This window comes from Molossus molossus, unplaced genomic scaffold (assembly GCF_014108415.1).
Source record: "Molossus molossus isolate mMolMol1 unplaced genomic scaffold, mMolMol1.p scaffold_m16_p_11, whole genome shotgun sequence".
Lineage (NCBI taxonomy): Eukaryota > Metazoa > Chordata > Mammalia > Chiroptera > Molossidae > Molossus > Molossus molossus.
Window position 1 is genome coordinate 67,490,507 of NW_023425346.1, and position 22,356 is coordinate 67,512,862.

Genomic DNA, 22,356 nt, shown 5'->3' on the forward strand with positions numbered 1-22,356 from the left:
GAGGGAGCTGGAAAGTGTTATCCTAAGCGAAACAAGCCAAGCAGAAAAAGACATACCACATGATCTCACTTATTTGTGGAATATAATGAACATAACAATCTGAGGAACAGGGAAGACCCAGAGACGTGGAAGTAGGGTACAGACTGACAACCCTCAGAAGAGGGGGTGGTAGGGGGAGGGAAGAGATAAACCACAAAACTTAATATGTATGTACGTATAACCAATGGACATGGACAACAAAGCCAGGGATGGAATGGGGGGATGGGGAGGAGAGTATCAATGGGGAAAAAAGGAGAGACATCTGTAACAAAAATTAAAAAATAAATTAATTAATTAAAAAATAAATAAATAAAATAAAATAAAAATTGTAGTAGGTTGGGTGAGAGATGATGAGAACCTGAGCTTTGACCGTGGTTATGGAGATAATGGAGACATATAATTGATAACCAAATATTACAGGAAAAGTAAAAGATAAATCTTTCTGCATAATGTGTTAAAGGATGGCCAGTTAAAAAAAAAAAGAAAATAGGTGTCCTAATTTTATTTTCAATTTGGATTTTCCTCTATTGATTTTTGTCCTAGGTTGTTTATTTGTTTGGCTTTCCATAATTTTTTTATTTGGTCTTTTTCATCTTAATATAAGTTTCTTTTATTTTTATTCCCAAGAAACTGACAGGAAAAAAGTATTGCTTCATTTTATAAAATCACAGGTTTCTAATGTAAGCTAATATATAGTATAATGGAAGAAAATATATTAAGACTAATATTAAGACTGTCTTAAGGCTCTAAAACTACTTTGAAATCCTAATTTTTTTGAAACCTACCTAAATGCAAATAAGAAAAATGTCATGTAATTGTTTACCTTGAATTATAGACATTTTTCCTCAACTAATGTCTTTCTTTTTTGTCCACTAGATGGAGCTCAGGTGCTTTTCTAGACTATCCATTAAAAAAGAATTGAGCCCTGGCCTGTTTGGCTCAGCAGTTAGAGTGTCCGGCCTGTGGTCCAGAGAGACCCGGGTTCGGTTTCCGAGAAGGGCACATACCTTGGTTGCAGTTTGTCCCCGGCCCTGGGTCGTGTGGGTGGCAACCACTCAATGTGTCCCTTTCACATCGATGTTTCTCTCTCTCTCTCTCTCTCTCCCTCCCTCCCACTCTAGCTGAACAAAATATGGAAAAATGTCCTCGGGTGAGGATTAAAAAAAAAAATCGAAAAGCTGACTTTATCCCTCCTGTGTTATTCTTTGCTGCAGTTTAATTTGAATAGTTATTAGTTACCATGTAAAGCTGAGGCTGTCATGCTGTCGCAATCTAAAAAGTAAAGTAGACTCCTGGTTTCATGTCATTTTGAAATTTGCTGTGGCTAGTTGGATACTTATTAATAGTTTTACAGATTTATGTTTTAGTGTTAAAATTTTTAAGTCATTCTATATCTTTTGGTGTCTTTTTGTGTAAACTGTGTGTTAACAATCTTAGAAAATGAATTTCTCTTTTTTTTCTGGAATTATATACATTGTAGTAGCAGCAGTAATAGTAATATTAGTAATTGTCAAATTATTGATAGTTTATTTCATTACATCTGCAGAATAACTCTATGAGGGTAGGCATAGTTATCATTATTTGAAGAAAAAAGATCTTATATAACTTGTATTGCACAGTTCATAAGTAACAGAGCCAGTGTTTGAAGTAGTGTCTTAACTCGACACCTGAGCTTTATACCACCTATTCTGTTGTAAAGTACAAGCATGGTGTTTTTAACATTTGCTGGAATTTAAATTTAGAACTAAGATTAACCTGTTAATACAGTTCATTGTGATAGGTGTTAAATTATTTTTATACATAAATTAAAATTTACCATTTTAACGATTTGTTAAGTGTACAGTATAGTGGCATATACATTGACGTTGTTGTGTAGGTCTTCATGTCTTAAAAATTATTTATGCTGTTTGTGAGCTAAGTATCCATTTATCTATTTATTTTTAATTAATTTATTTTTGTTACAGATGGTTCTCCTTTTTCCCCCACTGATAGCTCCCTCCCCATCCCGCTAAGCATCCATTTAAAAAAAATTTTAGCCCTGGCCAGTTTGGTTCAGCGGTTAGAGCGTCGGCCTGCGGTCCTGAGAGACCCGGGTTTGGTTCCCGCTAAGGGCACGTACCTCGGTTGCAGTTTGTCCTCGGCCCTGGTTGGTCGTGCGGGTGGCAGCCACTTGATGTGTTCCTTTCACGTCGATGTTTCTCTCTCTCTCTCTCGGTTCTTCTCTCTCCCTCCCACTCTACCTGAACAAAAAATGGAAAAATGTCCTCGGGTGAGGATAAAAAATAAAATAAAATAAAATAAAATAAAATAATTTTTAAATCCTCAGCTGAGGATACTTTTTCAGTTATCTTCAGATAGAGTGAGCCAACACTCTAATCGCTGAGCCAAACTGGCCAGGGCAAAGCATCTACTTTTTAAAAAGTTTATTTAGCCCAGCTGTGTGGCTCAGAGGATTGAGTGGTGTCTCATAGACTGAGAGGTTCCCAGTCAGGGTGCGCATGTCTGGGTTGTGGGCTCCATCCCCAGTGGGAGGCATGCAGGAGGTAGCAGATTGATGTTTCTCTCTTAACATAGATGTTTCTGTCTCTCTCTCTAAAAAAAAGTTAAAATAAAACATAAAAAATTTATTACCTATTTCAATGCAGTTTATCAAATTTTTATTTATTTTTTTAGCCATTTGAGAGGGATTTTTTTTGGCCCTATTTTTGTTGAGGTATAATTTATATTTAATAAAAATCACCAATTTTTAGTATATAGTTTTAATTTTGGCAGCTATATATGCATTCATGTAACCACCATAACAATCAAGATGGAGAACATTTCCAATATTTAAAAGCTTTGTTGTGCACCTTTGTAGTTGATTTTCTCTTAGACCTGACAAACACATCTGCTTTTTGTCACTTTTTGCCTTTAAGAGAAAAATCATATACATGGAATCATATACTATATAACTTTTTAGAGTTTTTAAATTTTTTTAGGGAATGGGAGGGAGGGAGGGAGAAAGAGAGAGAGAGAGATAGAAATACCTGTTGGTTGCCTCCTACATGTACCCTGTTGGGAATTGAACCCTTGACCTTTTAGTGTATGGGATGATGCCCCCACAGACTGAGCCACATCAGCCAGGGTTAACTGTTTTTTATTTCTTTGAATTAGCATAATACTTTTGAGATTCGTCCATTTTATTGTATGTGTCAATATTTTGTTCCTGTTTATTAATGAAAAATATTACATAAGATGGATATACCAATTTGTTTATTCATCCACTAGTTGATAGACCGACCTATGGCTCGGTTCCCAACTAGATGATTTTAACGTCATCTTTTGTTTCTTTTCAGAATCTTTCTGTTTGCCCTGAAGATGAATCAATCATCATGTCCTCTTTTGTTAACACTATGACTTCCCTAAGTGTAAAGCAAGGTAATAAGTCTTTTAAATAAAAGTATATTTTCTTCTAATTAGATTTACATATTTGATTATTAAGGAAAACATTTAACAGTTAATATTAAAAGAGCCACTTATTTTTTTAACATAAAGTAGTCTCGCTCCACTTATCTGCAGGAGTTATATTCCAAATTTCCCAGTGGATGCCTGAAATCATGGGTAGTACTAAACCCTATATATATAGTTGACCTTTGAATAACGCCAGGGTTAGGGGAGCTGGCCCCCTTGCACAGGAGAAAATTTTGACTCCCCAAAAGCTTAACTACCGATAGCCTACTGTTGACTAGAAGCCTTACAAATAACATAAGTAGTTGATTAACACATATTTTGTATGTTGCATGTATTATATACTATATTCTTAAAGTAAAGGAAGCTAGAGAAAAGAAAATGTTATTAAGAAAATTGTACCTGGCTGATGTGGCTCAGTTGGTTGGAACATGCACAGAAGGTTTGCATGTTTAATTCCTGGTTGGGGCACATGCCCAGGTTGCAGGTTCCACCCCCAGCTGGAGTGCATACGAGAGGCAGCTGATCATTGTTTCTCTTTTGCATTGATGTTTTCCTCTCTCTCCCTCTCCTTTACTCTCTAGAATAAATAAAAAAACATATCCTTTCCCTGGCTGGTTTGGTTCAGCAGTTAGAGCATCGGCCCGCAGACCAGAGAGTCCTGGGTTTGGTTCCTGTTAAGAGCATGTACCTCCGTTGCAGTTTGTCCCCGGCCCTGGCTGTGGTTGTGTAGGTGGCAACCACTCCATGTGTCTCTCTCACATTGATGTTTCTCTCTCTTCCTCCCTCTCTCCCTCCTGCTCTGAAGATAAATGCAAAAAAAAAAAAAGTCCTCAGGTGAGGATAAAAAACAACAAACAAAAACCTCACCTGAGGATACTTATATCCTTAAGTCATAACCTTAAGTGAGGATTTAAAAAAAATCATATTAAAAAAAGAGAGAGAAAATGTATTTACATAAGTGGACCAGTACAGTTCAAACCAATGTTGTTCAAGGATCAACTGTACTGTTTTTTTCTATACATATGTACCTATGATAAAGTTTAATGTATAAATTATGTACAGTAAGAGATTAACAACTAATAATAAAATAGAACAATTATAACAACATACTGTAATAAAAATTGTGTGATCTGTCTCTCAAAATATCTTTTTATTTATTTATTTTTTTTCTTATTGATTTTAGAAAGAGAGGAAGGGAGAGAGAGAGAGAGAGAGAGATAGAAACATCAATAATAGAGAACATTGATTGGCTACCTCCTGCATGCTCTCCACTGGGGATTTGGCTCACAACCTGGGCATGTGCCTTGATCAGAAATCGAAAAAGTGACCTCTTGGTGCATGGGTTGATGCTTAACCACTGACCCACACTGGCCGGGCACTCTCAAAATACCTTATGTTACTGTACTCACCTTTTCACTTAAAGGAAGGAAGGACTTGTGGCTTCTTTTTGGCATATCCAGATTACCAACATCACTCTTGCTTTTGGGGCAAAAGTAAAAAGGGTTACCTGAACACAAGCACTGTAATACCAAGACAGTTGATCTGATAACCAAGGCAGCTGATAATGACTTACTGGCAGGTACTGTATACAGTGTGGGTATACTGAACAAAGGAAGGACTTGTGTCTTTGGGAATTTTAAGTTCAGGTCTGTCAATCTGAAAAGAGGTCATATATCAGACTGCCTCTCCATTATTTGAATACTTTAATCCAATAGATTGATATGGTGGTGTAGTTTTATAATCTTTAAATAAAAGTTATCAGAAACTTTGATAGTTTCGGAGTAAGAAATTTATTTTATTACACTTACCTAATGACACTATCGTAAACTTGCCTGGTGACATTTGGTTTATATACTAGTTATATTGTGGAACTTCAGCATGCTATCCAAAATTTCTATTCACTAGATTCCTGAAGCTCTATTCCAGCTCCTTCAAATTGACATGTAAGCATCACTGGGAGTCAGAATTTAGGAGAAGAGTCCATACTTTACACTTCTCTAAGCATAACTGTCTCCTTTAACACCATCTAGGATTTGAGAATTATTTTACTGTCTTAGCTATTAAATGATTTTTGAATTATAAAATATATATAACATGAAATTTACTATCTTATTATTTTTAAGTTTACAGTTTGATAGTATTGGTTGTGCAACCAATTTCCAGAACTTTTTCATGTTGTAAAACTGAAAATCTATAGCTATTAAAAGCAACATCCCATATGCTCTTCTCCTAGCCCTTGACATCTACCATTCTTTCTGCTTCTATGAGTTTGACTATTCTAGATAACTCATATAAGTGGAAACATACAGTATTTGTCCTTTTGTCACTGACTTAATTTAACTAGCATAATGTTTTCAAGGTTCAGCCACATTGTAGCATGTGTCAGAATTTCCTTCTTTTTTAAGGCTCAATAACATACCACTTTTTGTATCCATTTATCTGTTGGTGGATATAGGGTTGCTTCTACCTTTTGGCTATTGTGAATAATACTGCTGTGAACAAGAGAAAACAAAAATATCTCTTCAAGACCCTGCTTTTAATTATTTTGTATATATACCCAGAAGTGGAATTGTCTTCACTCTTAAAATTTGAAATGGGCTTATAGATTTGTGAAAACATTAATTTGCTTTGTTAACTTTTTTCTTTTATTATAGTTGAAGATGGGGAAGTGTTTGATTTCAGAGGAATGAGATTAGATTGGTTTAGATTACAGGTAAGAATAATTTTTATTACCATTCTGTTATCAAATACCTTAGTTAACATGAAAACATTACTTAATATGAAAGATTTATTGTTGTATACCTACTGAAAATACTTCTTTTGTATACCTAATCATAGTCTTTACCTCACAGAAGAATCATTTTTTATTGCAATATAATTGATGAAACATTGCATTAGTTTTAGGTTTACATAATGATTCAATATATGTATGTATTGGGAAATGATTACAGTAAGTCTGGTTAACATCTTTTACCACACACAGTTACCAATTTATTTTTCTTGTTATGAGAACTTTTAAGATCTTTCTTAGCAACTTTCAAATATAATAGTCTCTCCTTTATCTGAAGGGGATAGGTCCAAGACTCCCAGTGGATACTTGAAACCATGGACAGTACCATACCGTATGTGTACTGTTTTTTCTATACATACAAACCTATAATAAAGTTTAATTTATAAATGAGGCACAATAAGAGATTAACAACAATAATTATAAAATATTTCAATTATAACAATATACTGTAATAAAACTTATGTGAATGTGTACTCTCTCAAAAGACTATTATGCTCTTCTCACCCTTGTGATGATGAGAGATGATGCAGTACCTACGCGATGAGATGAAGTGAGGTGAATGACGAAAGCGCCGTGATGTAGTGTTAGGCGGGTTACTTGAACACGAGCACTGCAGTACCGTGACAGTTGATCTGATGATACCTGAGAAGGCTTCTGAGTGACTAATGGGAGGGTAGAGTTTTATGTGGTGTGGATGCACTAGACGAAGTGATGATTCACATTCCAGGTAGGATGGTGCAAGAATCCATCATGCTACTCAGAATGATATGCAATTTAAAACATAAATTGTTTAATTCTGGAATTTTCTATGTAATATTTTCAGACCGTGGTTGACACTGCAGAAAGTGAAATGGTGGATATGGGGGGACTGCTATATAGTATTAACTCTGGTCATCGTATTGTACGTTGTATCCCAAGGACGGACTTAACTGGAAGTTCACACCTTTTGACCACCTTCACCCATTTCACCCAGTCCCAAATCCCTACCTCTGGCAACCACCAATTAGTTGTCTTTATGAGTTTATTTGCTTTTTGTTTTATTTTGTTATTTTTTTTTTTAGATTTCACATATAAGTGAGGTCATACAGTCTTTGTTTTTCTTTGTCTCACTTATTTCACTTTGCATGATGCAGAGTTCATCCATGTTGTTTCAAATGGCAGAATTTTCTTTTTATGGTTGAGTAATGTTTCAGTGTAAGCATACACACACACACACACACACCCCTACATATACATAAACAAACCACAGTTTCTTTATTCCTTTATCTGTCAATGGACACTTAGGTTGTTTCCATTCTTGGCTATTGGAAATAATGCTGCAATGTGAACATGAGGGTACAGATATCTTTTTGGGTTCGTGTTTTCATTTCCTTTGGATAAATACTTACAAGAGGAATTGTTGGAACATATGATAGTTTTGTCTTTAATTTTTTGAGAAACTTCCATTGCTGTTTTCCATGATGGCTGTACCCATTTACATTCCTGCCAGTAATACACAGGGTTTCCTTTTCTCCATATCCTCACCAACACTTGTCTCTTGTGGTTTTGATAATAGCCATTCTAACAGGTATGAGGTGATAACTCATTGTGGTTTTGATTTGTATTTACATTATGATTGGTAATGTTGAACATCTTTTTATGTACTGTTGGCTATCTGTATGTCTTCTTTGGAAAAATGTCTATTCAGGTCATCTGCCCAAATTGGATTGTTTTTTCCTTACTGTTCAGTTATATATAGAAGAAACATTTTGTACTAATTGTTAAACTTGGATAAATATAAATATAACTTAAGCCAATATAAAATATTTTTGAATAAAATATTTTGAATAAAATAGATTATAATTTTAAAAAGTCCAGATATTTAAATTCCAGTATCTCTCTTGATCATATATATATGATCAAGAGAGATACTGGAATTTAAATATCTGGACTTTAAATATCCTCAACAGAGGACATTTTTCCATATTATGTTCAGATAGAGAGAGAGAGAGAAACATTGATGTGAAAGGGATACATCGAGTGGTTGCCACCCATATGACCTAACAAGGGCCGGGGACAAACTGCAACCGAGGTACGTGCCCTTAGCTGGAACTGAACCCGGGTCTCTCTGGACCCCACGCTGATGTTCCAACCGCTGAGCCAAACCAACCAGGGCTCTCTTGATTATCTTGATTCAAATATTAATTCTAAAGTGAAAGCACAAAAGCTTTTTTGACAAAATGTTTATAATCTAGAAACAGTTGATAAAAACTTTAGGCTTGTGGGCCACATAGTCTTTGTTATCAATCCCCATCTTTGCCATTGTAGTGTAGTGTGTGAGACCTGTTGACAATAACAAATGGGTGTAGCTGCGTACCAGTAAAACGTTATAAAACAAGCTACTGGCTCACAGGCCATAGTTTATTATTTTCTGATCTGTTGTTAAAATCTTCATTTTCCTGAAATGCAGAAATAAATATTAATAAAGTATTGGACTTTAAATTTTTCTATTTACTATATAACTCTCACATAAATAGTTTTTGAGGGCTTTTAAAATGCAAGCCTGAAAGCATTGTGTGTGTGTAAATTTAATTGCCCCCTAAATATTTCTAGTAATTATGGGAAAACTGTGGTCCAGTGTTTCTGATAATTTCATTTTTATTTTATTTTATTATTATTATTTTTTTATTCATTTTTTATCCTCACCCGAGGACATTTTTCCATTTTTTTTGTTCAGGTAGAGTGGGAGGGAGAGAGAGGAACAGAGAGAGAGAGAGAGAAACATCGATGTGAAAGGAACACATCGAGTGGCTGCCACCCGCACAAACGACCAGGGCCGGGGACAAACTGCAACCGAGGTACGCGCCCTTAGTGGGAACCGAACCCGGGTCTCTCAGGACCGCAGGCCGACGCTCTAACCGCTGAACCAAACCGGCCAGGGCTATTTTATTTTTTAAAATATATTGTTACTGATTTTTAGAGAGAGAGGAAGGGAGAGAGAGAGAGAGAGAAACATTAATGAGAGAGACATATTGATTTGGCTGCCTCCTGCATGCCCCCCACTGGGGATCGAGCCTGCAACCCAGGCATGTGCCCTGACTGAGAATTGAACCGGCAACCTCTTGGTTCATGGGTTGATGCTCAACCACTAAGCCACACTGTCTGGGCATCTAACAACGTCATATTTACAAAATATGTATATTAGTATGTTCTCATTGTAAAAAGTCAAAGTATCCAGAGGTAAGGTAGAAAATGAAACTTTGCTATTTTTCTAGTCTCATTTCCCAGCAATAATCACATTTAATAACCAGTCATATCCTTTTAGGTGTTCAAACATGTAAATTAAGATTATTCTGTATACTGTTCTGCAACTTAAAATATAAGCTTTTTATTTGTTTAATTAAAACATGAAAATATAAGCAGTATGTGTTTGTGGAAGAGGTTTCTAAATGACTGTGGTCTCAGGAAGGGCTGGATTCCTAGGAAGAGCATACTTTTCTGGTAGTCCGCTGAGTTTTCTTAGGTGCTTTTGCCTTCCTTATGTTTTTCCTTTGCAACCTCAAAATGCATAGACACTTTTCTCTCTCTTGTTCTGTGTTCTACAGCAGCATATTTATAGAAATGATCTTATAAATCAGGTCGCAAGTATTAATACACCTAAGATTACAGAGCTAGTTAGTGAGAGATCAGGAAGAACACTTGAAATACCACTCTCCCAAAATATTACATGTGAATATATTATAGATTATTTTCTTCCTTTAAAAATATTTTTATTATTTTTTAAGTTTGTACTGAATTTATTGGGGTGACATTGGTTAATAAAATTATATAGGTTTCAGGTGTACATTCTATAATATGTCATCTGTATATTGTATTGTGTGTTCACCACCCCAAGTTAAGTCTCCTTCTATCACCATTTTCTTCCTATCAAAAATAAAGTTTAGCCCTGGCCGGTTTGGCTCAGTGGTTAGAACATTGGCCTGCCGTCCAGAGAGACCTGGGTTCGGTTCCCGCTAAGGGCGCGTATCTTGGTTGCAGTTTGTCCCCGGCCCTGGTTGGTTGTGCAGGTGGCAGCCACTCAATGTGTCCCTTTCACGTCGATGTTTCTTTCTCTCTCTCTCTCTCTCTCCCCCCCCCCTCTCTCTTTCTCCCACTCTATCTGAACAAAAAATGGAAAAATGTCCTCGAGTGAGGATAAAAAATAAATAAATAAAAAATAAGAAAATAAAGTTTAGCCCTCGCAGGTTTTGCTCAGTGGTTAGAGCATTAGCACGCGGACCGGAGAGGCCTGGGTTTAGTTCCCACTAAGGGCACATACCTCGGTTGCAGTTTGTCCCCGGCCCTGGTTGGGGTCGTGTGGGTGGCAACCAGTCAGTGTGTCTCTCTCACATCGGTGTTTTTCTTTCTCTCTCTCTTCCTCCCTCTCTCCCTCCCGCCCTATCTGAAGATAAATGCAAAAATGTCCTCAGGTGAGGATAAAAAAAAAGTTTAGAAATGAAAATTTTTTTGTTTTTAAAAAGCTTTGAAACAATACAGCAGTGGAGCTTATAAAGTGAAATAGTAGATTTGCTCAGCCAAAGGGTATACACATTTAAAATTTGAAAATCATTGTCACAAACTTGAACTGGTTCAGTTTCCTGCTCTGTTTGTGGGAGTACCTAGAAACATTTATTTGGATTTAGAAAATTTTGGAGATTTAGATACGTTTTAAATTTACTCTTATTAAGTACTTCCAGGATTATTAAAGTTGTCTATTGAATGCGTCACTTGAGAATTTTACTTTGTAGAGCATTTGAGTGAGCATTAAGAATATAGAACTATATATCCCTGTATGAGATTTTTTTATTTTTGTAAAATATTTATAAGTACATCGCCTGCTATCTGATTCTTTCATGTGTTCTATAGTTGCTTATATTTGTTTGCTAGGACTGCCATAACAAAGAACCACAAACTGAATGGCTTACACAACAGAAATTTATTGTCTTAGAATTCTGGAGTCCAGAAATCTGAAATGAAGGTGTCAGCAGGGTTGATTCCTTCTGAGGACTGTGAGGGAGAATCTGTTTTATGCCTATTGTTTTTAGCTTCTGGTGATTGCTGGCTATTTTTGGTGTTGCTTGGCTTGTGTATGCATTACTCTAATGGTATTTTCTCTGTTTCTCTTCACGTAGTCTTCCCTATGTGCATGTCTCTGTGCCCAAATTTCTTATTTTTATAAAGACACTAGTCACAGTGGATTAGGGCCTTCTCTAATGACATCATTTTAACTTGATTACCTCTGTAAGGACTCTATTTCCAAATAAGGTCACATTCTGACGTATTGAGGACTACGAGTTCAACATACCTTTTTGGAGGACACAGTTTAACCCATGATATTGCTCGTAACCATAATTGGGACATAAAATCATTCAGCCTCTTTGTACTGCATAAATAGAATCATATTTTTTAGTGACAGTAGGACAAAGCATACCAAGGAAAGAAATAAGGGGACATACAACTAAGCCAGAGAAGTCTTTATAGGGAAAGAAGGCAGCAGTGCAAGGTGGGAGGCAGTGTCCAGAATCCATGAGGTTCATATAGAGCAGCGATTTTCAACCTTTTTCATCCTGTGGCAGACATAAGCTAATTCCTAAAATCCTACAGCACACCAGAAAATAATATATTTTTGCTTATCTGACCCAAAAAAAGTATAATTTTGATTCATTCACATTGGATGGCCATTGTTGTGTTGGCTGATTTATTTATTTATTTATTTATTTAGACAGTCTATGGTCATTACTCCCAATTAAATAGTCAGGTATTGCGTGCTTTAAAAATTCTTGTGGCACACCAGTTGAAAATCACTGGTGTAGAGGTGGAAGAGGTTGACAGTGAATGTTCCAAGCCTACAGACTAGACCATAGGATACAGAAATTAAAATATTGAGCAGTATTATATAATCTGTAGTAGAAGACAAATTGTCTTTTTAGGATTTTATAAATCTTGCTAAGGATACAAGGCATAAAATATGAAAAATTAAATGGCAGTTAAAATCTAAGATTAAATTAAAAGATGTCATTGACTGAGTATAATTATCAATTAATTACAGTTTTCTCAGAAGAAAGCGTTTTTCAAGTTGAAATTGCTAATAATGGCAACATTTTACCCAGGCATTCAAAGATGAGTAGAACTTGAATATGAAACTGGCTTTCATAGTAAAAGGGCAAACAGTGAGGAAAGGGCGAGTTCAGAGACTCTTCATATGTAAAGGATTACTACAAAAAGGAGCAGATCTTTACAAGAGATGAATGATCTAACTTTGATCACTGATTAGGTAGAAGGACAAGAGTTATTAGGTGGTATAAGCATATGGCCAAAGAGAGGTATAGAGTTCTGTAGATCAGCAGAGCCTTCAGGGGAATATTATAGTATGCTTTGTGCCGTCTTTGGAGTTCTGGCCAATTTTGATCCTAATTCTCTCTCCTTTTCTGGCAGACAAAAACAACAAATATAAAACTGCTTTTTCTGTGGCGTCTGTATTTTAGTTAATAGTAACTTCATCTATATAGCAACCGCTTGCCATTGTAGAGGCTGAGATTTTATTTTTGTCTTACTTACAAGGTAATAATTATTTAGTTTCTGACTGGCAGAAGACATGGGGTTACTGGATCAAGGACAGAGGACTTAATTATTCACTGCACGGGAAGCAGCATGTGCATTAGCATGTATGCATTATTTTTCCCTTGCTTCCATGTCCTATGGGGGTGGTGCCAAGGGAACTAGAGGAATGCTATGTGTGTGGTGGGTTTGTGTTTCAACAAAAGATGACTGAGTTTGAAGATCCCTTCGTTTTGTCATCAACAGTAAGCTTACTTGCTTTATTCCAGAGGAAGACATTATATCATTCCTCAAGTTTGGTAGCTATAAATACAACCCTGAAAATTGGCCTGAGTAATGAATATTGAGTAGTCTTGGCCTTGCATTCTTGTCATATCCTACAAGATGTGTAGGTCCACATGAGATCCATGAGGAAGTGTTTCCCAAAGGCCAAAATCCTCACTATCACCCATGATTTTTTCTCTTGTCCACCATACCTAGTAATTTAGCAGATTAAGCTCTTATAAATGATCACCACTCAAGACCAGTTTGTCATAATCCTGTCTGGATTATTGCCACTACTGCTTCCTAAATCTCTGTCTCCTGTTCCATTTTTGCCTACTCTTTCCCATCACCCCCCCTACCCCCTCTAAAAAAGTTCGCCATCACACAGAATCTTTAGTGGTTCACTATTGAAAGTTTAAATTCTTTAACGTGGTATACAGGGGTATGCATGATTTGGTCGAAACTCTCCTTTCACCATTTTCCTTCTCCTTTACACTGAAACTAATCATAGTGAACAGTATTCTGTCTTTTTTTTCCCCTAAATCCTCACCTGAGGATATTTTTCTACTTATTTTCAGATAGAATGGGAGGGAGGGAGTGGGGGAGAGAGAGAGAGAAACAAACATCAATGTGAGAGAGACACATCAACTGGCTGCTTCCTGCATGACCCCGACCATGGCCAGGGACTGAACCGCAACCAAGGTATATGCTCTGGACTGGACTTGAACCCACAAGTCTTCGGTCCACAGGGCGATGCTCTAACTGCTGAGCCAAACCAGCCAGGGCGACCATATTTATTCTGTGGGTACCCCTCCTATTCTTGTTCTCTGCCCTCCTGGAACGCCCAATATCCATGGACAGGGTTCTGCTCTCTGTGATTGGTATCCCAGTAGTGGCATTTCTTTCCCTAAAATCTATCCTGATGGTTTTATTTAAATCCTGTCATCTTTTGGCTAGTGTACACTAAATTTTACCATCTTCATTGCTTTTCTAGTGTCCATCAATATTACACTGTATTTTACCATCCAGTTTTTAATGATTGAGTATATTCTAAAACCTTGTTGAATCAACGTGAATACTTTTTCATCTTGTTTCCTATGTATGTTTTCTCTCAAACAAGATTGAAAATTTCTTTTGATAGGGTTAACAGGACAATTACTTTTTTATACTTTGGACGTAATCTCCGTTCTTTTGAGGCTCAAGATGAATTACCCATATATTAGATTCTGTTTTATGGGCAGTAGTATTTCAGTTTATTTGTTTAAAGAAATTCTTGGTAGGAATTTCAAGTTTGGGTCACTATGTAGAACTTTTAAAAGATGATGTTGCTGATACAGTGTCATAGTAAACTAAGTATTTTTCCATAGTGGGTGTGTGTTTTTCCTCCCTGTAGAATGACAAGGCTTTAAATTCATGGATCTAAACTAAAACTACTTTTGTTTTTTGCTGTACTTTTACAGGCATATACTAGTGTCTCTAAGGCTTCACTTAGCCTTGCAGATCACAGAGAACTTGGAAAGATGATGAATACAATAATTTTTCATACAAAAATGGTGGATTCCTTGGTGGAAATGTTGGTGGAAACATCAGATCTCTCCATATTTTGGTATGTTGTAATTATCTTTAAATCAGAATTTGAGATTTTTAGTATCTAAAGGTATTTTTCTTGATTTGGTTTTAAATATTAATATAGTCCTTAAGACAATTTAGTAATAATAAACTCTTAAGAATAAAGGGAATAGTGGACAAATTGCTAACAAAAAAAAGTTTAGCAATTTGGGATTTCATGTCTGTATTTAATTCTCTATTAAGAGCAGCTCTCCTGGTGTGAATTTATTTTTTACACTTTTTTTGAGGAGTTGAAAACAATTGCTTCAAATGGGCTTAAGGCCCTTCCTCTTGCATCATTAGATTAAGCAAAAAAAGTTGTGGATTAAGGTTAAATAGAGCAAATGTTGGAAATAAAAATACCAAACAATTTCACTCTCTAGTATTAAATTAGACATTAGTATTATGATGACGTGACTACTACCCTGCATTGTGTTTCACTCTACTTTTCTTCTGTCAGGGCCTCTAGTTATACTTAGTAGTTTATAAGTTTTTGTCCCTTTTTTTTTTCTCCCCTCATTCTATGGTCCTTGAAGGAGGATCATGTTTTATTTCCTTAGTGTCTGACATAGTAGATATACTTAATGAATGTTTGAATGAATATATGAAATTGATCATAAGGCCAGGATTCAAACTCAAGTATTCTGGCTCCAAAGCTTTATAATATCAACTCTATTTCTGTTTCTTGGCCTTTTTTCCTTTAGGGAAGTAGATTGGAATAACCTAGTAAGACCCTTTATTTCTAAAATGCAGAGATAATCTCAGGGGATAATGATACTAGTTCCTATATATTGAAGAACTGTTATTATAAAAAACTTTCGTTGCTTTTATTTTGGAAAATAACCCAGTTCAGGCTGACTTTGGCATTTGTTAGGGTGGCTTTAATTAGCATATTGCAGAAGAAATCCAAACCAGGCAGGGAAGGCATCACGGGTCTCTTAAAGTAACTCATAAAACACAATACATCTCATGTCATATTTATAAGAATTTTTAAGGTTGTTTGGAAGTGTGTATTATTGTCTGTCCCAAAGCCTTCCTTGAAAAGAAAATGGGACACTTTATTTTATATATTTTCGAACTACAGAAAGGTTCTTATTGTAAATGAAGGATACAGCAATTAGAAAGTTTCTTTCCTTTCTTAGAAGTGAAAGCAGTTTGAGTAATGTTTAAAATTTGTAAATTTTAGTTATTTAATTGATTTTTATCTATTTTCTCAATCATTCTTATTTTGTTTGTCACATAAGAATAAAGATAGCTTTACTGTTTTCTTAATATTCTAAAATGTACTGTATCTTATCGACTCATATTCTTTTATACTTTACCTCTCTTAAATCTGGAAGTAGTTTAAAATTGGGGGTGTATCATTGTTTAACTGGCAGTGTTTCTCTTTTTTAGTGGTACATAAAAATGGTGTTTCTTACAATTAATAGTGCCTTAACTTTGTTGAAATTTGATGATGTGAGATTTAAATGTCATTTATTCATATATTATAGATATAGTTTATTTTCTGTTTTAAGTTTTAAAAAAATTTGTAATGGTATACAAATAATGTTTTTATTACTTTTGAATGATTATTGGTGTGTAAGAGATACTCTTTAGAAAAATAGCTATTTTCTTAAGGCAATGGTTCTCAACCTGTGGGTCATGACCCCTTTGGGGGTTGAATGACCCTTTAACGGGGGTCACCTAAGACATAACAGTAGCAAAATTATAGTTATGAAGTAGCAACGAAAATAATTTTATGGTTGGGGATCACCACAACATGAGGAACTGTATTAAAGGGTCACGGCATTAGGAAGGTTGAGAACCACTGTCTTAAGGGAATAATGCTACCTGCCAATTGGTAACTTTCATTCACTTGAATCAAATTATAAGGTACTATATCATGAAAATTTCAACTATAAAAATTGATTATAGTTTTTAATTTGTTTTCTTATATAGTTTTTATAGTCGTGCTTTTGAGAAGATGTTTCAACAGTGTTTGGAGTTACCCTCTCAGTCAAGATACTCAATTGCATTCCCACTACTTTGCACTCATTTTATGAGTTGCACGCATGAACTGTGTCCAGAAGAGGTAATTTGAGGGTACTACTCTGATTTATGTGGTATGCAAAATAAACTAAACAAAACACTAGCTGACCAATGTGCATGGAGTCATGATTATCTAATCTAGCTTCCTATCTAATGCATCTCAATGTAGAATCAGAATAATGCTTGAAAAGGTATATGATGTGGATATAATAGATATATATTTGGACAGATAGATAAGTATTTATAAGAACATATCATAAGGTCACTTGAAATTACCTTTATTAAAGTAAATGGTGGAGCAGGTATTAATGTTTATGGTAAAGTTATATACAGTAATTGATTTTGTATACTTTTCCTCTTAAACTGTCACTGAAAAGACTTGAAAGTTGAATGCACAGATTAGTGGCTAAATATAAACATGTCAAAGAGGAATTTCACTTATTTGCTAATACAGTAGATATAGTAAAATCTAGATTTACTGGTATTCATAAGACATGCACACTCTGGCATGCAGGCACACAATTATTGAATAATTGAACTAATCAGTAGTTTTGTTGATGCGAAGTATCTATCAAAAAATGTACTCAGTATTTCTTCTAATATTTAAGGAACAAATAGTACTGTATAAATGTGGTAAGAATATATATTAAAATTAAGTAGTGTATTTCTTTATAATTTAACTTAATTTTGAGTCCCTTAAAACTATAGAACTTATAGAAAAGAAACTTATAGATAGCAGTAGCATTATTAGTATTTTTAAACATCGGGTAACATCTTTTACAGCTGGTATTCTAGGATTCCATTGGAAGCAGACTCTGAGATAGAGATTAACCTGCAGAAGTTTATTAGGGAGTGCCTTTAGGATTAATAGCTGTGAAGACATTAACACCCAATTTTAATAGATTTATAGAGTTTTTAGAGTTACTAGATTTCCCCCAAGCTTTATATACCTTAGATATGCCATTGATTTTTTTCCTCACCATAATCTTATTAAATTACCCATCAAATCCTCCTAATTTTATTTGTGTGGTACCATTACTTGAACCCATCCTCTACTTTCCATTGCTTTTGTCACGATTGTAGCTCAGATTTTCAGTATTCTTTATATGTACTCCCGAATAGTTTTCCTGCTTTTAAATCTATCTAGTACAACGCCACCAGAGTGCCTCTTTCTTTCTTAAAGAATAATCAATTTCTTTGTATATGAAGAAAGTAATTTCTCAGCCAGCATTTAAAATCCTCAACAATTTGATCTTTACCCTATTCTTTTTCATTGTCTTTAAAATTTTTGTGATTAAAAAATACATATATATGCTATATAAAACTGTGCCATTTTAATTATTTTTAAATGTATAGTTCAGTGGCATTAATTACCTTCACAGTGTTGTGCAGCTATCACCACTATCCATTTCTAAAACTTTCATCACCCTAAGCAAAAACTGTGGAATCATTAAGCAATAATTTCTTATCCCTCCTACCCTTGGGATCCCTTAGTCTACTGTCTGTCTCTATGAATTTGCCTATTTTCGGTGGTTTATATAAGTGGAATCAGAATGTTTGTTCTTTTGTGTCTGGCTTACTTCACTGAGCATAATGTTTCAAGGCTTGTACATGTTATAGCATATATCAGAACTTCCTTTTTATGGCTGAGTAATAATACACTGTATGTATGTAACACATATTGCTACGTAGTGGTCCCTCTCTTTCTGCCGTTGTCCTAAAGTCTCTTCTCAGCACTGACGCTAGAGGCCAAGGGCAGATCATAGAGAGACTTGTAACATGTTAAGAAACCTTACTGGTTTTGTTTTGCAGTCTCAGTATTTCTCAACCATTGAAGGGGAGTATTGAAATCAGATCTGTATCTTAGATAAGTTCGTCTAGTAAATTTGTTGCTGGTTTTTTTTTTAATCCTCATCCGAGGACATTTTTCCATTTTTTGTACAGACAGAGTGGGAGGGAGAGAGAGGAAGAGAGAGAGAGGGAAACATTGATGTGAAAGGGACACATCGAGTGGCTGCCACCCGCACGACCAACCAGGGCCGGGGACACCCGAGGTACATGCCCTTAGCGGGAACCGAACCCGGGTCTCTCCGGACCGCAGGTGGACGCTCTAACCGCTGAGCCAAACCAGCCAGGGCTGTCTAGTAAATTTGAAGCATTGCTAGTTAAGTGTTCTTTTTTCAGGAAGAAGTGATAGCAAGAGATACATTTTATCTTTCAGGAATCAGAATTTGCTTAAACAGAGCTCTAACTCTTTGTAATTTGAAATCTTTCCTTGAATAAAGTGAACCGATATTTAATTTTATCTGGCTTATATATCTCCATTAAAGTTTTAAAGGGCATTTTAGGTAAAATACAATTTAAAGTATCATGATAGATCTAGGAATAGTTATTCTGCATGTTTAAGTATTTTTATATTATTTTAGTGACACAAAAGTATATACTAATCTCTAACTCACACTCTTTATTGTAAGATGGACTTTCACCTTATTTTTTATGTTTATTTAAAAAGTGTTTTATTTAAAATTACTTTTTGGTAACTATTATTATTCTGCTTTAATAGCGACATCATATTGGAGATCGCAGTCTTTCCTTATGTAATATGTTCCTGGATGAAATGGCTAAACAAGCTCGAAATCTTATTACTGATATTTGCACAGAACAGTGTACTCTTAGTGACCAGGTAATAATTTAAATATTTCCTTACAGATAGGAACTTTGTGTATGAAGGCAAGAAAATTATGTTAAACAGTTATTTTTATTTTTTTATTTTCTTATTCTCAGATTCTTAGTAAATCTTGTTACTTCTCATTGTGAAACTTCATTATTCGTTTTTTCAAAAATTGCCACTGTCTTTAGAATTAAAATCTAATTCTTAGGTTGGCATTTAAGTCCCATCCTGATAGTTCAAACTTCTGTGTCCTACCTACACTTATGCTTCATTACCTAGTAATTTTCACTAGATTCTGAATGCATCACGTCCTGACATAGTTTTGTTTTTCTTAGGCCATTTTGCTTCCAGTAAAATGTTTTTTCTCATCCTTGCTTGCCTAGTCTGTTTTTACTTATCCTTTAAACTGCAGTCTTGATATATCTGCTTCTATGATGTGTTTCTTCATACAAGATTTACCTGTTTCTGTTTTCTACTAAGCTTAGGCTCCCTAAGCTAGGTAAATTCTACTTTTTATTTACATTTCTGTTCTTAGTGCTAGCATGATATTCCCTACATAGTCTGGATTCAGTTAAGGCTTACTTGAATAGTTAACGTGTTTTCAAAGTAATTGGTGTAATGTAAGATTTCATTCTTTTTAAATTTAGTTGCTGCCCAAGCATTGTGCCAAAACCATTAGTCAAGCAGTAAATAAGAAGTCAAAAAAACAAACTGGTAAGAAAGGGGAACCTGAAAGGGAAAAACCTGGAGTTGAGAGCATGAGGAAAAACAGGCTGGTAGTGACCAAGTAAGCCATCCACTGTTATATATCTTTTTGTTACAGGTTTTTTTCATTTTTTTGTATGGCCCTGGCCAGTTTGGCTCAGTGGTTGGAGCATCGGCCTGCAGACCAGAGAGTCCCAGGTTCAATTCCACTAGGCCCTAGTGGCTAGGGGCACATACCAAAAAAAAAAAAGTAAAACGTTCATTTTTTTGTATGGCATTAGTACTGAGGAAATGCTAGTAATTGTAAACTCTCCATTTCCCAGTCATTAATTTTTTTTTTTTTATATACCTTTGTCAACTTGATTAACCATTTAGTGCTTATTTCATCTCAAAATACAGATTTGGGGTTTTTGAAGAAAATAGATGTAATATATGATATTATCTTGTCTATAATATTGTCTTAATATACAGAATAGTGAAGGACAAGAATCTGTCTAAAAATTTAGGGGTACACTAAGAAATATTTTATTTTCAGCTTATTTAAAATAAAATATCTGAGACTTTATTTTGGCATGTTGTTATACATAGTTGACAGATACCGTTATTTTAAAATGGCTGTATCAGAATAGGTAGCATTCAGGGCTGTTTGTTTACTTGGAGAGGAGGCATTGATGGGCAATAATGGGTGAATATTTTTTTGCTTATAGTAAATTTTCTACTTTCTTGCTTTTTACATCGAGCAAGCTATTTGCCATTTTGCACACAGCTTTCTTCCTCTACAACAGAAAGTACAGCAGAAGTTGGAAATGATTGTCTTTATGAGTGTGGAATATGATCTTGTGTATATGTCAATATAATCATTATCACCTGAAGATAGAAACGAATGATGCTTATCTTGAGAAAATTACTATCATATGTTAGGGATATCCTTAAAGATTTTGAACTTTGTCAGTTTAGGAGAGAAATTGAAATCTGTAATCATTATCTCCAAATAAGATCTGATATGTTTATAAAATTAATTTTGTATTGCTACAATAAAATGAACATTTTGTTTACTATTTATTAATATTTTTTCAGCCTTGATAAATTGCACACTGCACTTTCTGAGTTGTGTTTCTCTATAAATTATGTACCAAACATGGTGGTTTGGGAACATACCTTTACCCCACGAGAATATTTGACTTCTCATCTGGAAATCCGCTTTACTAAGTAAGAAAGAACATAAACTATTTTTGCTTGTTTGTTTGTTTAATGAGTTTGTTATATTTATTCTTCATACTATACAGTTTTATGAGGAAAAGCATTAGTAGAATTGGCATAATATAAAGAATAATGAACTGGAAAGTATGAAAATAGTGAACTGAGAATTACTTAAATTACTCAAATTCTTGTCCCATACTTGTTATTAACTAGTTGTGACACTGGACAAGCCAGTTAATTTCAGTGAGCTTTATCTTCCTTATAAGCAAAATGAGAAAATTGGGTGCTAATCAGTGTATTCCAAATGGCAGGTGGCAATCCAGTGGGGTCATGAAATCAGATTAGAAGGTTGTAATAAACATTTAAAGAAAGAAAGAAAAGGGAGGAAGGAAAGGAAAGAAAGTAGAAAAAAAAATAGTGCATTGAATGTAGTAAGTATAAATATTGTGTCATGATACTTTTCAGTTATGTATGTACATGTGTGTACTGAATTGTGATACTGGATACATAACTTACAGGGGTCACATCTAAATGTTCATAAACCTCAGGACTAGATGAACTCTTAATGGTTTTTCTGGATTCATAATGCCAATAGAATTCTATACTCTTGAGGCATTCAGTTCTAATTAGAGTTTTGTAAAGTTATATCTATACTATTTCTTAAAATGATATTGCATGTGATAAGTCAGAAACCTTTCAACTTTATGAAGGTTTCTTAATTCTTTTTGTGAAGTTACACATTTACTAAAGAAAATATTGATTGATTTGACAAGTTTGTCTTGAAGACCTTAAAGCAACTTATAAAACACTATTTTGCCAAAGGTTTTTCAGAATTTTTAGTCCTTAACAAGTAGTCTTTGTACCATATGCTTAACACTGTGTAAAATACTGTGAGTGGTAATGAAATGATATAAAGCTTAGAGCTGTAGTTGGTGAGAATTCTACAATTACAGAATAAAATTGGAGAATATGTTAAGTGGGCACTAAATTGAATGCTAAGTTATCAGTCGACTAGAAAAAG

At 34.8% G+C, this 22,356-nt stretch overlaps 1 protein-coding gene across 4 annotated transcripts in view; it reads left to right on the plus strand.

Annotated features, from left to right (window-relative positions):
- Positions 1 to 22,356, plus strand: part of NCKAP1 (NCK associated protein 1) — a 101,639-nt gene that overhangs the window by 53,589 nt on the left and 25,694 nt on the right. For all 4 annotated transcript variants that reach the window (XM_036254185.1, XM_036254187.1, XM_036254186.1 and 1 more), the window contains 7 exons: positions 3,375 to 3,456; positions 6,144 to 6,202; positions 14,581 to 14,726; positions 16,670 to 16,802; positions 19,323 to 19,442; positions 20,078 to 20,217; positions 21,213 to 21,344. In XM_036254185.1, the coding sequence (XP_036110078.1) occupies positions 3,375 to 3,456; positions 6,144 to 6,202; positions 14,581 to 14,726; positions 16,670 to 16,802; positions 19,323 to 19,442; positions 20,078 to 20,217; positions 21,213 to 21,344 (812 nt within the window). The remainder of the gene's footprint in view (positions 1 to 3,374; positions 3,457 to 6,143; positions 6,203 to 14,580; positions 14,727 to 16,669; positions 16,803 to 19,322; positions 19,443 to 20,077; positions 20,218 to 21,212; positions 21,345 to 22,356) is intronic.